We start from the raw sequence: 14,071 nt of genomic DNA, 5'->3' as shown, positions 1-14,071 counted from the left end.
TTGCATGACGCGGGCCGGCCGATATGCCAAAATCCTCAGCGACTTCTCATACGGTAATTCGTCGATTTTCCAAAACATTTCACTTCACGGCTTCAACGTTATCATCCGTTGTTGATGTGCTGGGGCGTCCAGAGCGAGCAATCTTTTTTTTTTTTTTTTTTTTTTTTTTTGCTTACAACAAACTCATCGTATGCCACTGTCAACATTTCAAGTGTTTTAGAGCACTTGGTTTTATTTTTCACACGAGATTTGATGCAAATTCTTTGCTCGATTTTTTATAACAATCGAAAATCGCCGAGCATGTTAAAAAAACGCCTAACCTTTCTATCTGTCAAGAACAAACGAAGTATGCTGTACACTTGAAACTGTGAAGGTACTTTAGGGACATGTGTACCAACATAACAGAAAGAAAAGATGAATAGAATTACGTCGCCCGCGCTATTTGAAAAGGCGCCTTACTTTTTGAACAGCCCTCGTATTTTTTTTTTTTTTTTCTGCCAAGAAATGAGGGCTTCTGTTAAGTCTTCTTTTTCATCTAACTAATGACGTGTCCGACGCTGATGGGCAAGAAAGTAAAGAAAACAGAAGAATATTGCTGTGTACCATATTCCAACAATTTAAATTAGAGATAAATTAGTTCACATTGTTGAGATTTTCCATAACACACTGTTACAAATTCCTGCAAGTCAAGTTCGTTGAGTCTAATTAATACGCACGGTCAGCGAAACTTTGGAAAACAGTATTACTTCATGACGCTTATTAACTAAAATAGCAGTGGATAGCAAATTTATAAATATCCCATGTCCTCCGATTGTGCAACCAGCTACAAAAACACACACCTAACACTCTTCCAGTAAATATCATGTAAACAGTTGCCGACTAATCTATGCCATAGTTAAATGGTACCACACTTTTAAGTTCGCATATTTCGAGCAAGTTTTTAATTTTTGCACAACTCTGATATTTTGTCAAGATTTGACTGCACATTACAAAAGTTTTTGTCCATTTTGTTGGTGGCGGAGCTGTTTCCTTCATATTTTATCAGGTAACACTTCCCCATAAAAAACGCGTGATTTACCAAAAGTCTAAGAAGCCCGAACTAATATTTTTCAGAGGCCATAAAAATAAACAATGAAAGTGACCCTATTACGCTTCTACCGCAAATAGCTAAAATTAATATTATGGTTAAGGGTGATTTTTGTCCAACGAAACATGCTACATACAGCTGTCACGAAATAGTCAACCTACTTGTAGACAAACATTCCACACGAATCTATTTTTTTCGCCCTTCGAAATAGCGTGAAGTCTAGAAACGTACGCGCTCTCCTGTGCAGTTTTATGAAAGTTAAAAATTTCTGTATGAATGAGTTCTTATACGTGTTTTTAAAACTGGACCGACTGCTTATAACACATTTGCATTTAGTATATACTGCAACTGTCGTCTATTGCACATGTATGTCCTCATTAAAAACCCACGCATCATGTGTGAAATATTAGAGGATGGTATAATCATGTTTTTAATTGCTCTCCAGCAAGTTTTCAACAATCGAATGACCCAACTCTTTACAATAATCGTAAGTAGAAAGAACCAGCTACCGCATTCCATGCACTGGAAGTCGAAGGCTGTTGACATTTGCCGCTATACTTAATGTAAACATAGGGTTATGATCACGGCGATGCTTCCCGCTTAGGGCAGCAACTCACCTTTTCCGCCGCTTTCTGTTGACACCGGTACAAGCGACGACAGCGCGAACATTCCCAGTGGCAGTAAGAGGCACGAACGAAACATTTTGAACGTCATATTCGCGCTACTACGTTCCGAGCTCAAACATCCAACCTCACACTCGCTCTCCAGCCGCTGCGCTACTGTCAGTGTTCTGACGCCAAAGCATAAGAGTTGCAAAGACATTCCACACGACCAATAGCAGCAAACGCCGACAGAGAGCAGCACGCGCTTCGTGGCAATGGCGGTCCGTTTCAAACAACGCAAACGTTTACGTGTTGAAATGAAACTTCCCGGCAGACTAAAACTGTGTGCCCGACCGAGACTCGAACATTTGCCCGAGTGAAAATCTCATTCTGTTTACGTGCTGCATTTGACGACTTCAGGTTATGCTCTGAAAGTTTCACATAGCAGCTTCACTCAGGTATCTTTTTGGAGATTACATAGTTTGCTCTTAAAAACAATAAAGCAGCTGGTTTGGAAGAAATCTCTGAGAAAACTCTGAAGTATGGAGGTCTGGGTTTAATTCATCACCAAGCTAGACTGTGCAATACATACTGGCAAACCAGTCAACTTCGAGAAGACTGCAGGCGTTGTATCATTGTTAAACCAGCGAATAAATGAAATACAAATTAATGAACAAACTGGAAAGGATTCACGGCTCTTTTGGTGCCAAGCAGAGTCTTTTGTCTCGTTCTTTTAAAAAGGATGGAAGCAGTAGCTGATTGTCGACTGCGCGAAGAATAGGCTGGCTTTCGAAGTGAGAGATCTTACTCTGAACTAATATTTGTTCTGTGAATCGCAATAGAACAATGCATAAAAGTCAACTTTCAACTATACCCAAATTTCGATGATTTAAAAAAAATCTTTGACAGTATACACCAAAAAACATTGTGGAACATTGTAAGCCTATGTGGAATTCTTGAATATCTCAATCGTATTTTCAGAAACCTGTATCTAGGCTCGAGTTGCTGTATAAAACAGAATATGGGAACATCCCTTTCTTTAACATTCTGACAAGCGCCATTCAAGATTTCCGAGGATGCATTTTGTCACAATACCGATTAATTTTGTCTTATATTCCCCAATAGGAAAAGCTACGGACAACTCCAATATGGGCACGCATTGGAAAGAGCAATACAGGTTTTCGGATCTCGCTTTTGCTGATTAGATAGTTCTTCTGGCAGACACACTACGAAGTTTGCCACTACCAAATAGCCAGTTCTGTAGGACAAAATAAATTGTGCTGAGAAATATGCAATGTACATAACAAGCGAGAATGTATCTACTCAGATTATTACGCAACAGAATGTACTGAAAATTGATGACCTATTTCCAAATACCTCAGCGGTCTTATCTGTAATAACGGGATCCGTATATTCAGACATCAGCAGCAGAACTGGGAAAGTCTGTGGGGTCTTCCAACGAATGTGATCCATATGGCAACTGGATTCTATAAGAATGCCTGCAGAGGTTCTACTGTTCTCCTTCATCGTTCTACCGAAGGCCGTATGCGCATGTAAGACTGAAAATTGTCAGTAAAAGCAGCACACAAGCTAAATAGCTAAATATTTTTCGCCAGTTTTTTTTTGGGCGAATTTCGAAGAGAATGTATAGCGAGCACTTTTAAAATGATGAAGTACGGAGAAGTGGTCTACGCAACGTGCACAAAATAATTGGTGCAACGTGGCTGAAGCTTTTGGGGCATTTTCTCCGCATAGTAGATGGGAGAATCCGCAAATCAGCACTGTTCTCTTAACCAACGGAATGAAAACACAAGCAGACATTGACGACGTAACAAATGGAAAATGGAAACGAACTTTTGCAAAGGATCTTCAGTGGATAGTCATGAAGTGGGAGGAAGCTGAAAACCTGGTAGCTGATCAAGGAGGAAACATGTTGGTAGAGATGCAATTTAGCATTGGAGAAATTTACAGTCCGAAACCGCGCTGCTGCTACGGTCACAGGTTCGAATCCTGCCTCAGGCATGGATGTGTGTGATGTTCTTGGGTTAGTTAGGTTTAAGTAGTTCTAAGTCTAGGGGACTGATGAACCCAGATGTTAAGTCCCATAGCGGTCAGAGCGATTTGAACCATTGGAGAAATTAAGTCTAAATAAGTAAGACATAGTTTGTTTATCGGTTTTATCATTAGGAATGAGACTGGAAGAAACTATAAGCGTCATTCACGACCGTTTATTCAGAGTAACCATGAAAGATCAGACAAAAAAGACAGCAATTAGAAGTAAACAAATATTCGCTGATGACGTTTTCATTTTTTTACCAAATATGTAGCAACCAGTCGCAAAATCATGTTTCTTTATTAACTTTTTCAAATCGACTTCAAAAGCCATCATCGGTGCGTTCAACCAATATGTGCCCTAAGTAGTAATACTGTCTTAAGGAGACGTCAAACATAGACTTTATGTTCTGGTTGAAAGCACCGATGATGGCCGTTAATCAGTTGAAATCGATTTGCAAAAGTGAATAAATAAAACATGATTTTGCAACTGGTTGCTGCATATTTGGTAATGTAATGGTTTACGGTCGCTGCACGATTTGGGAACCGCATGGAGCCCACCATTCATAATTTTCATTTTACACGATTCTGAAAGGACGTGAATTATGCAGGGCGACTCCGTGATGATGTTACGAACTTTTAGGGATGAAAAAGGTAAATGCGTTAAACTGAGGAAGCGAAACTTGATGCGGAAACGACCGAGTAGAAAGTCACAACCGATATTCGTTCTAATACCTCTAACAGTGGACTTCTTCTACTGCAATCCCTTAGCTTTCCATATTTTTGGAGGAGGTAGTATAGATCAAAACAAGGAAAAAAATCTTCCAGCAAACATGGGCTCTGAAGTGTATACCTTAAGAGCTATGAGCATTTTTTCCATCTTTGCTACTGTGAAAAACATCTCTTCTGTTCAGCAAGTGATCGTAACTGTAAATTTTTATTGTTTATTTACAGACACAATCACATGTTTATGACAACGCATGAACCTGTGTTCTACATCTACATCTACATCCATACTCCGCAAGCCACCTGACGGTGTGTGGCGGAGGGTACCCTGAGTACCTCTATCGGTTCTCTCTTCTATTCCAGTCTCGTATTGTACGTGGAAAGAAGGATAGTCGGTATGCTTCTGCATGGGCTCTAATCTCTCTGATTTTATCCTCATGGTCTCTTCGCGAGATATACGTAGGAGGGAGCAATATACTGCTTTACTCTTCGGTAAAGGTAAGTTCTCGAAACTTTAACAAAAGCCCGTACCGAGCTACTGAGCGTCTCTCCTGCAGAGTCTTCCGCTGGAGTTTATCTGTCATCTCCGTAACGCTTTCGCGATTACTAAATGATCCTGTAACGAAGCGCGCTGCTCTCCGTTGGATCTTCTCTATCTCTTCTATCAACCCTATCTGGTGCGGATCCCACACTGCTGAGAAGTATTCAAGCAGTGGGCGGACAAGCGTACTGTAACCTACTTCCTTTGTTTTCGGATTGCATTTCCTTAGGATTCCTGCAATGAATCTCAGTCTGGCATCTGCTTTACCGACGATCAACTTTATATGATCATTCCATTTTAAATCACTCCTAATGCGTACTCCCAGATAATTTATGGAATTAACTGCTTCCAGTTGCTGACCTGCTATTTTGTAGCTAAATGATAAGGGACCTATCTTTCTATGTATTCGCATGACATTACACTTGTCTACATTGAGATTCAATTGCCATTCCCTGCACCATGCGTCAATTCGCTGCAGATCCTCCTGCATTTCAGTACAATTTTCCATTGTTGCAACCTGTCGATACACTACAGCATCATCTGCAAAAAGCCTCAGTGAACTTCCGATGTCATCCAACAGGTCATTTATGTATATTGTGAATAGCAACGGTCCTACGACATTCCCCTGCGGCACACCTGAAATCACTCTTACTTCGGAAGACTTCTCTCCATTGAGAATGACATGCTGCGTTCTGTTATCTAGGAACTCCTCAATACAATCACACAATTGATCTGATAGTCCGTATGCTCTTACTTTGTTCATTAATCGACGGTGGGGAACTGTGTCAAACGCCTTGCGGAAGTCAAGAAACACGGCATCTACCTGTAAACCCGTGTCTAAGCCCCTCTGAGTCTCGTGGACGAATAGCGCGAGCTGGGTTTCACACCACCGTCTTTTTCGAAACCCATGCTGATTCCTACAGAGTAGATTTCTAGTCTCCAGAAAAGACATTATACTCGAACATAATACGTGTTTCAAAATTCTACAACTGATCGACGTTAGAGATATAGGTCTATAGTTCTGCACATCTGTTCGACGTCCCTTCTTGAAAACGAGGATGACCTGTGCCCTTTTCCAATCCTTTGGAACGCTTCGCTCTTCTAGAGACCTACGGTACACCGCTGCAACAAGGGGGGCAAGTTCCTTCGCGTACTCTGTGTAAAATCTAACTGGTATCTCATCAGGACCAGCGGCCTTTCCCCTTTTGAGCGGTTTTAATTGTTTCTCTATCCCTCTGTCGTCTATTTCGATATCTACCATTTTGTCAACTGTCCGACAATCTAGAGAAGGAAGCACAGTGCAGTCTTACTCTGTGAAACAGCTTTGGAAGAAGACATTTAGTATTTCGGCCTTTAGTCTGTCATCCTCTGTTTCAGTACCATTTTGGTCACAGAGTGTCTGGACATTTTGTTTTGATCCACCTACCGCTTTGACATAGGACCAAAATTTCTTAGGATTTTCTGCCAAGTCAGTACGTGGAACTTTACTTTCGAATTCATCGAAAGCCTCTCGCATAGCCCTCCTCACACTACATTTCGCTTCGCGTAATTTTTGTTTGTCTGCAAGGCTATGGCTATGTTTATGTTTGCTGTGAAGTTCCCTTTGCTTCCGCAGCAGTTTTCTAACTCGGTTGTTGTACCACGGTGGCTCTTTCCCATCTCTTACGATCTTGCTTGGCACATACTCATCTAACGCATATCGTACGATGGTTTTGAACTTTGTCCACTGATCCTCAACACTATCTGTACTTGAGACAAAACTTTTGTGTTGAGCCGTCAGGTACTCAGAAATCTGCTTTTTGTCACTTTTGCTAAACAGAAAAATCTTCCTACCTTTTTTAATATTTCTATTTACGGCTGAAACCATCGACGCAGTAACCGCTTTATGATCGCTGATTCCCTGTTCTGCATTAACTGATTCAAATAGTTCGGGTCTGTTTGTCACCAGAAGGTCTAATATGTTATCGCCACGAGTCGGTTCTCTGTTTAACTGCTCAAGGTAGTTTTCAGATAAAGCACTTAAAAATATTTCACTGGATTCTTTGTCCCTGCCACCCGTTATGAACGTTTGAGTCTCCCAGTCTATATCCGGCAAATTAAAATCTCCACCCAGAACTATAACATGGTGGGAAAATCTATTCGAAATATTTTCCAAATTATTCTTCAGGTGCTGAGCCACAACAGCTGCTGAGCCCGGGGGCCTATAGAGACATCCAATTACCATGTCTGAGCCTGCTTAAACAGCGACCTTCGCCCAAATCATTTCACAATTCGAATCTCCGTCAATTTCCATCGATACTATTGCACTTCTTATCGCTATAAACACGCCTCCCCCTTCACTGTCCAGCCTGTCTCTGAGGTATACATTCCAATCTGAGTTTAGGATTTCATTACTGTTTACATGTGGTTTCAGCCGACTTTCTGTCCCTAGTACTATATCGGAATTGTGACCGTTTATTAATGAGAGCAGTTCTGGGACCTTTCTATAGACGCTCCTGCAGTTTACTATTAGCACATTAATATTGTTATTCCCTGTTGCATTTTGCCTACTCCTGCCTTGCCGCGTCTCAGGAGGCGTCTTGTCGGGCCTAGGGAGGGAATTCTCTAACCTAAAAAAACCCCATGTGCACTCCACACGTACTCCGCTAGCCTCGTAGCCGCTTCCGGCGTGTAGTGCACGCCTGACCTATTCAGGTGGACCCTACATTTCTCCGCCCGATAGCGGAGGTCGAGAAATTTGCACCCCAGCTCTCCGCAGAATCGTCTGAGCCTCTGGTTTAAGCCTTCCACTCGGCTCCAAACCAGAGGACCGCGATCGGTTCTGGGAACGATACTACAAATAGTTAGCTCTGATTCCACCCCGCGAGCGAGGCTTTCCGCCTTCACCAACTCCGCCAGCCGCCTGTACTAACTGAAGATGACCTCTGGATCCAGACGGCAGGAGTCACTGGTGCCGACATGAGCAACAATTTGCAGTCGGGTGCACCCAGTGCTCTCTATCGCCGCCGGTAGGGCCTCCTCCACATCTCGGATGAGACCCCCCGGCAAGCAGACAGAGTGAACACTGGCCTTCTTCCCCGACCTTTCCGCTATTTCCCTAAGGGGCTCCACCACCCGCCTAACATTGGAGCTCCCAATAACTAATAAACCCCTCCCCCCGTGTGCCTGCTCGGACCTTGCTGAAGGAGCAGCCACATGTCCACTCACAGGCAGAGCGGGCGATGCCACACGGCCAGCCTCCACATTTACCCTCCGCCTCTTGCGCCGTGAACGCCGCTGAACCAGCCACTCCTCTCGGGGAGAGGGTGGCCCAGCCGCGCCCGGTACCCGCGAAGATGTCTCGACAGCAGGGACAGTGGGTGAAGCATGTAACATCTGGGGTGTAACTTGCGACCCACCAGACTCCCCACTGCCGCTACACTCCGAGGCAGCAGCCTGAAGACGGCTGACCGCGGCCATCAACACGCTCAGCTGTTCGCGAAGAGTGGCCAGCTCCTCCTGTGTCCGTACACAGCAGTCACACATCCTATCCATCCTAAGGAATCAATTTACTGAAGAGACTTAATCAACTTTTAACTAGACTGCTAATTGACTAAAGGCGGCTGATTATTGACTAAACTGTGATTGCTATCCACTTCTTCTGGAAAACAATGAAAATATCACTACCCGCCTCTGGACTGTATTCAAAACAAACACTAGCACTACTGGCTCTATGGCTGACTTCAAGGACTCTCTCTAACTATTCAAAACAAACACGAAATCTATGGAACACTATTAATAGCACTCGACAATTAAAGGTTCCGAAAACAAAAACACACCGAAGAAGAAGTGACAAGTAAGAAAAATATAGTTAATACTTAAATTAACGTAGCTCGTTGCACAGCAGACGTGAAGCAGACGGCGGTTAGGGCGACACTGTATTCCGTCTTTAGCATCTGAAGATGGTCACTGTATGGCCGAAACCTGTTATGACTGTGTCATAAACATGTGATTGTGTCTATAAATAAACAAAACAAAAATTTACAAAAGAATCAGTCACGCACTCCATAGACAAAATGTTTTTTCCAAGATCATAACTCTTAAGGTGTGCACTTTAGAGTCGATGTTTACGCTTTTCTTTTTTCTTTTTTAGTGTCCATATCATCTCGTCTCAAAATATGGACAGCAAAAATATTGGAGTAGAAGAGATCCAATGTCAGAGGTAGCGGAATGATTTTCGCTTATAACTTTCGACAGGGTCCCTTGACACAAATTGGTAGATTTACTGTCCTCCATCATCACTGAAATTTTGTAATATCATAATGGAACCATGTAATAAACAGGGTGAATCACCTAACACTTGCACCGCAAATATTGCATAAATGGAAAGTGCTATTGACGTGCGGGTTTCACAGAATGGATTGTTACTAGTCAATCAACAGAATGTAATACTCATCTTGGGGTGGAAGCTCTTTTTTCCGTGTTTGCTTTAACAATACGAGTGTTTTAGGATAGGGTCCGCCTTCAGCACAGTTTTGTTTTTTAATTCAAACGTATTTCACTGCACTTGCAGCACTTTAGTGGGCTTTTATTTTTCATCTTTTAACCACATGGTGTGGTCTTTCTGATGTGTTGTGTTTCTACAGTGACTGTTTTGCTGTCGACGCAAAACAGTCACTGTAGAAACGCACCATGTGGTAAAAAGATGAAAAATAAAAGCCCACTGAAGATGCTGCAACTGCAGTGAAACATTTTTGGGTTAAAAAAAGAAAGCTGTGTTTTGGTGAAGATGGACCCTATACAAAAACATACGGAATGTAATGAAACTTAGAAAGTGTACTTTTTGTGAAAACATGTACTTTTTTTGACCGAGCCAGGTGGCGCAGTGGTTAGCACACTGGACTCGCATTCGGGAGGACGACGGTTAAATCCCGTCTCCGGCCATCCAGATTTAGGTTTTCCGTGATTTCCCTAAATCGCTTCAGGCAAATGCCGGGATGGTTCCTTTGAAAGGGCACGGCCGATTTCCTTCCCAATGCTTCCCTAACCCGAGCTTGCGCTCCGTCTCTAATGACCTCGTTGTCGACGGGACGTTAAACACTAACCACCACCACCATATACTTTTTTTTGAAATGGAACAACGCCTGTTGACATTAACATACCAAAAGTAGGGTAAATTAGATCGTCAGTGGCGTTTATTGCAGGATTTTAGTGCGAGTTGACTACGAGATATCGTATGTTGAAAAGTTTTCACACCGACACTTGTACACTACCTGTGGTAGCACACTTACGAACAACACAAGTGCACACAATAGTTTGATGGATTCTGACCAGTAACGAGACAACTGGCCATCACAGGTCGTGTTGGAAATGATCACCGCGAGCTGCAGTACACGGTTTCAGCCTCGCATGGGACGACTAGTGCGAGCGTGCTAGCACTTCACCGGAGACGTCCGAGAAGGCTCCAGTAATATGTCGTGGGGTATCATCGGGTGTAGTTGGTATGTCCTCGTAGACAGCGTATTTCAGTTTTCCCCACAGAAAAAGGTCTGTCTGTGGGAGGCCCGGGTAACGGTCCAGCCGAGGTACAGGTCCTCTACGTCCAATCCAACAAGTTGGAAACAATTCGTGAAGACTTGCTACAGTGCTTCGAGCACTGTGGGCTGGACAGCCATCATGTTAGTACCATCGCCTGCAGAGGAACGTCTTCTACTATCTGTGGAAGAAGGTCTGTTAGGCGGGCGCGATATTTGCGCACATTCCGTGTTCCGTTTGTGAAAACCGGGCCTATGGGCTGATGGCTCACTACCCCACACCACATGTTTTCACCCCTTGGACTCCGACATTCCACCTCACGAGGATAATAAGGATCGCCAACAGACCAATGACCCATGTTTCGGGGGTTTATCTGACCACGATTGGTAAATGTGGCTTCACCGCTCAAAAGGATGCATTTGGAGTTTCGTGTCCATGTACTAAAGTCAACACGCTTCTCTTAATCGCTTCCACGTAGCTCTTGATGAAAGCGACATGATGGGATGAGACCTACATTATGTGATCAAAAGTATCCGGACATCCCCCAATACAGACCTTTTCATATTAGGTGCATATTGATGCCACCTACTGCCACGTACTCCATATCAGCGACCTCAATAGTCATTAGACATCGTGAGAGAGCAAAATGGGGCGTTTAGCGGAACTCACGGACTTCGAACGTGGTCAGGTTACTGGGTATCACTTGTGTCATATGTCTGTATGCGAGTTTTCCACACTCCTAAACATACGTAGGTCCACTGTTTCCGATGTGATGGTGAAGTGGAAACGTGAAGGGACACGTACAGCTCAAAAGCGGAGAGGCCGATCTCGTCTGATGGCTGATAGAGACCGCCGACAGTTGAAGAGGGTCGTAATGTGTAATAGGCAGACATCTATCCAGACCATCACACAGGAATTCCAAACTGCATCAGGATCCACTGCAAGTACTGTGACAGTTAGGCAGGAGGTGAGAAAACTTGGATTTCATGGTCGAGCGGCTGCTCATAAGCCACACATCACGCCGGTAAATGCCAACCGTCGCCTTACTTCGTGTAAAAAAACGTAAACATTGGACGAATGAACAGTGGAAAAACGTTGTGTGGATTGACGAATCAAAATGTAGGATAAGTCAGGGCGATATGGTGAACCGGGTGGAATGGTGAATTGCTTTAATTCTTCAGTGGGTAAACAGATGTGTCTGTATGTCTGCATGCCAACAGTCTCTGATCATCTGTGCAGTGTGCACGTTTTGAAAACCAGCTCCATTTTAAAAGCCGTAAGTACTTTGTACAAAACTGTTTTAGGTGCTAAATAATTTCTATATGCTGCATGGATTTGTAGATGTTACTCCAGGTAGCGTAGTCCGCGTGGTATTTTTTGATATATTCTGCCTTCTTATACTGCTTATGTACCACACAACCAAGAAATCGTTGCGACTAATGTTTTGAACTTCTTTCCGTGCTATTCACCGTTTTATCCACAGGAAATGGGAGACATGGTGAACTCGGGCAGCGGTGATACGGCGAAGGAGTCCCATCAATCCGAACTAACTGGGACCTGACTTTGTTCGAATTACTGATTTGTTCGGATTAGCCGGCATTGCAGCGACGAGTTTTTAGAATGAAGTATACCAAGCAGATAAGTAGGTACACAGTGGTAACAAACGGAAACAAGTGTGGGAACATTGGCTCACTGTCACTCCGTGACCTAGTTGTTGCGGATTGTTAAGTCGTTTGTAGTGTCTGAGGTCAGTGCACTGCCAGGTGGCTCTCAAAGCGCTTGGTTATGTTAGTTATTGGTCGCTGGTACGCGTAACAGTTGTACTGTATTCGTTCAGGTGTGTACGAATATTCGTCATGAGTAAACGGAAACATACAACGCTAACTCTCAAAGAAAAACTGAATGCTTTGAAGTGGATGGACAATGGTGAGAATGTATGTAAACTGGCAACTGAACTGGGTGTTGGTAAAGCAACCTTGTGACTGGAAAAAGAACGGAGTGAAGCTAGAACAGTCCTGTGCGACGTCTTCGGGAAAAACACTCGAAATTCGGCAGACTTCGAAACAGTCCCAGTACGATAACGTGGATGAAGCTCTTTTCCTTTGGTTTACGCAGGAAAGGGGAACTCTCCAGAGCGGAGCACTGGCTCAGGAGAAGGTTGTTTACCTGAACAAGTTAATGAATGGTGGTGAGTTTTTTTAGTGCGATTACGGGTTGGTTGGACATATTCAAAAAACGTCATCGATCCGCCAGCTAACAATTACTGGAGAGAATCTTACTTCTGACCGTGATGCAGCGGAAGAATACTTGGGTGAGTTTGAAAAACGATAAGAGAAGGAAAGTATTTCCCCCAACAAATTTATAACACTGACGAGACTGGCTTTAATTTTAGGGCATTGCCAACAAAAAGGCTGGCATCAAAATCAGAAGACCATGCTTCTGTTTCTAAAATGTGCAAAGATCGTGTGACCTTATTAGCATGCAGAGACGCTGCTGATAACCACAAGCTGCTTTTAACGCTGATCGGCAAATCTGCTAGGCCCTAAGCGTTTAAAAACTGCAACAAATGCTCAAATGTGTGTGAAATCGTATGGGACTTAACTGCTAAGGTCATCAGTCTTCAAGCTTACACACTACTTAACCTAAATTATCCTAAGGACAAACACACACACCCATGCCCGAGGGAGGACGCAAACCTCCGCGAGGATCAGCCGTACAGTCCATGACTGCAGCGCCCGAGACCGCTGGGTTAATCCCGCGCGGCAAACTGCAACACGAAGTCCCTGCCCGTATGTTATTGCAACCAGAAAAAAGCACAGATGCATTGTAAGCTGTGCAAAGCAGTATCTCACCCCAGCACTGAGGAATTATGTGACGGAGAAACTGTAGCGAAGTTTCTGCCGCCGAATGTTACACCACTTCTACAGGCGATGGACCAGGGCGTACTGCAAACATTAAAAGTGATTTACAGAAATTAATTTTGCAGAATGCTGATCCAAGTGAACCGTGAATTTACTTTCAAAATCTTTTCTTAAAGAATTTACTTTATTTACTAGCGATTCATCAACAACATTTACACATTTAATCACACTAGGTGAGCGTGGAAGTAGTTGCCAGTAACTGATGGAAAATGAAATTACTTTTAACAAATCTGAATTTTATTCCTAAAAGCTTTTTCAAAAACATATTTAAAATTATAAGCAGAAAAGCACCCTTGAAATATCAAGTTACAGTTTTATTTAGAGACAGACAGAACAATATTTACAGTATAAGCTTTCGGGCGGAGAAGCTTGCCTGCTCCCTTTTAACACGGCCGTAGTCACGACCTCTGAAAGAGTACACTGGTGCAAATCTGCAACACACCAGATTACTTTAAACTAAAAAAAAAATTTTAACAACTCATACAAACACATAAACTACGCACCCCGTAAGAGGGATGGAAACGGTACAACACGCAAATTATTTGCCACCGTAAGTGCAATTTTTTTTAAAAGGACTCTTACGGTGGGAGGGTGGCAACCTTTTACCCTAAAATGACTATTTAAATGA

The 14,071-nt window shown here is 43.2% G+C and overlaps 1 protein-coding gene across 3 annotated transcripts in view; it reads right to left on the bottom strand.

The window, feature by feature from the left end:
• Positions 1-14,071, bottom strand: part of LOC126295284 (procollagen-lysine,2-oxoglutarate 5-dioxygenase) — a 508,510-nt gene that overhangs the window by 422,574 nt on the left and 71,865 nt on the right. Inside the window, exon 1 of one of the 3 annotated variants that reach the window (XM_049987715.1) lies at positions 1,705-1,886. The exons of the other annotated variants lie outside the window; for them this stretch is intronic. Coding sequence (XP_049843672.1) covers positions 1,705-1,801 — 97 coding nt within the window. The 5' untranslated portion in view covers positions 1,802-1,886. Of the gene's footprint in view, positions 1-1,704; positions 1,887-14,071 lie in introns of those variants that run through there. 3 annotated transcript variants of the gene reach the window in all.

This window comes from Schistocerca gregaria, chromosome 11 (assembly GCF_023897955.1).
Source record: "Schistocerca gregaria isolate iqSchGreg1 chromosome 11, iqSchGreg1.2, whole genome shotgun sequence".
In the NCBI taxonomy this organism is placed as follows: Eukaryota; Metazoa; Arthropoda; class Insecta; order Orthoptera; family Acrididae; genus Schistocerca; species Schistocerca gregaria.
The sequence above is the reverse complement of the archived record's forward strand: the minus strand, read 5'-3'. Positions and strand labels throughout refer to the sequence as shown.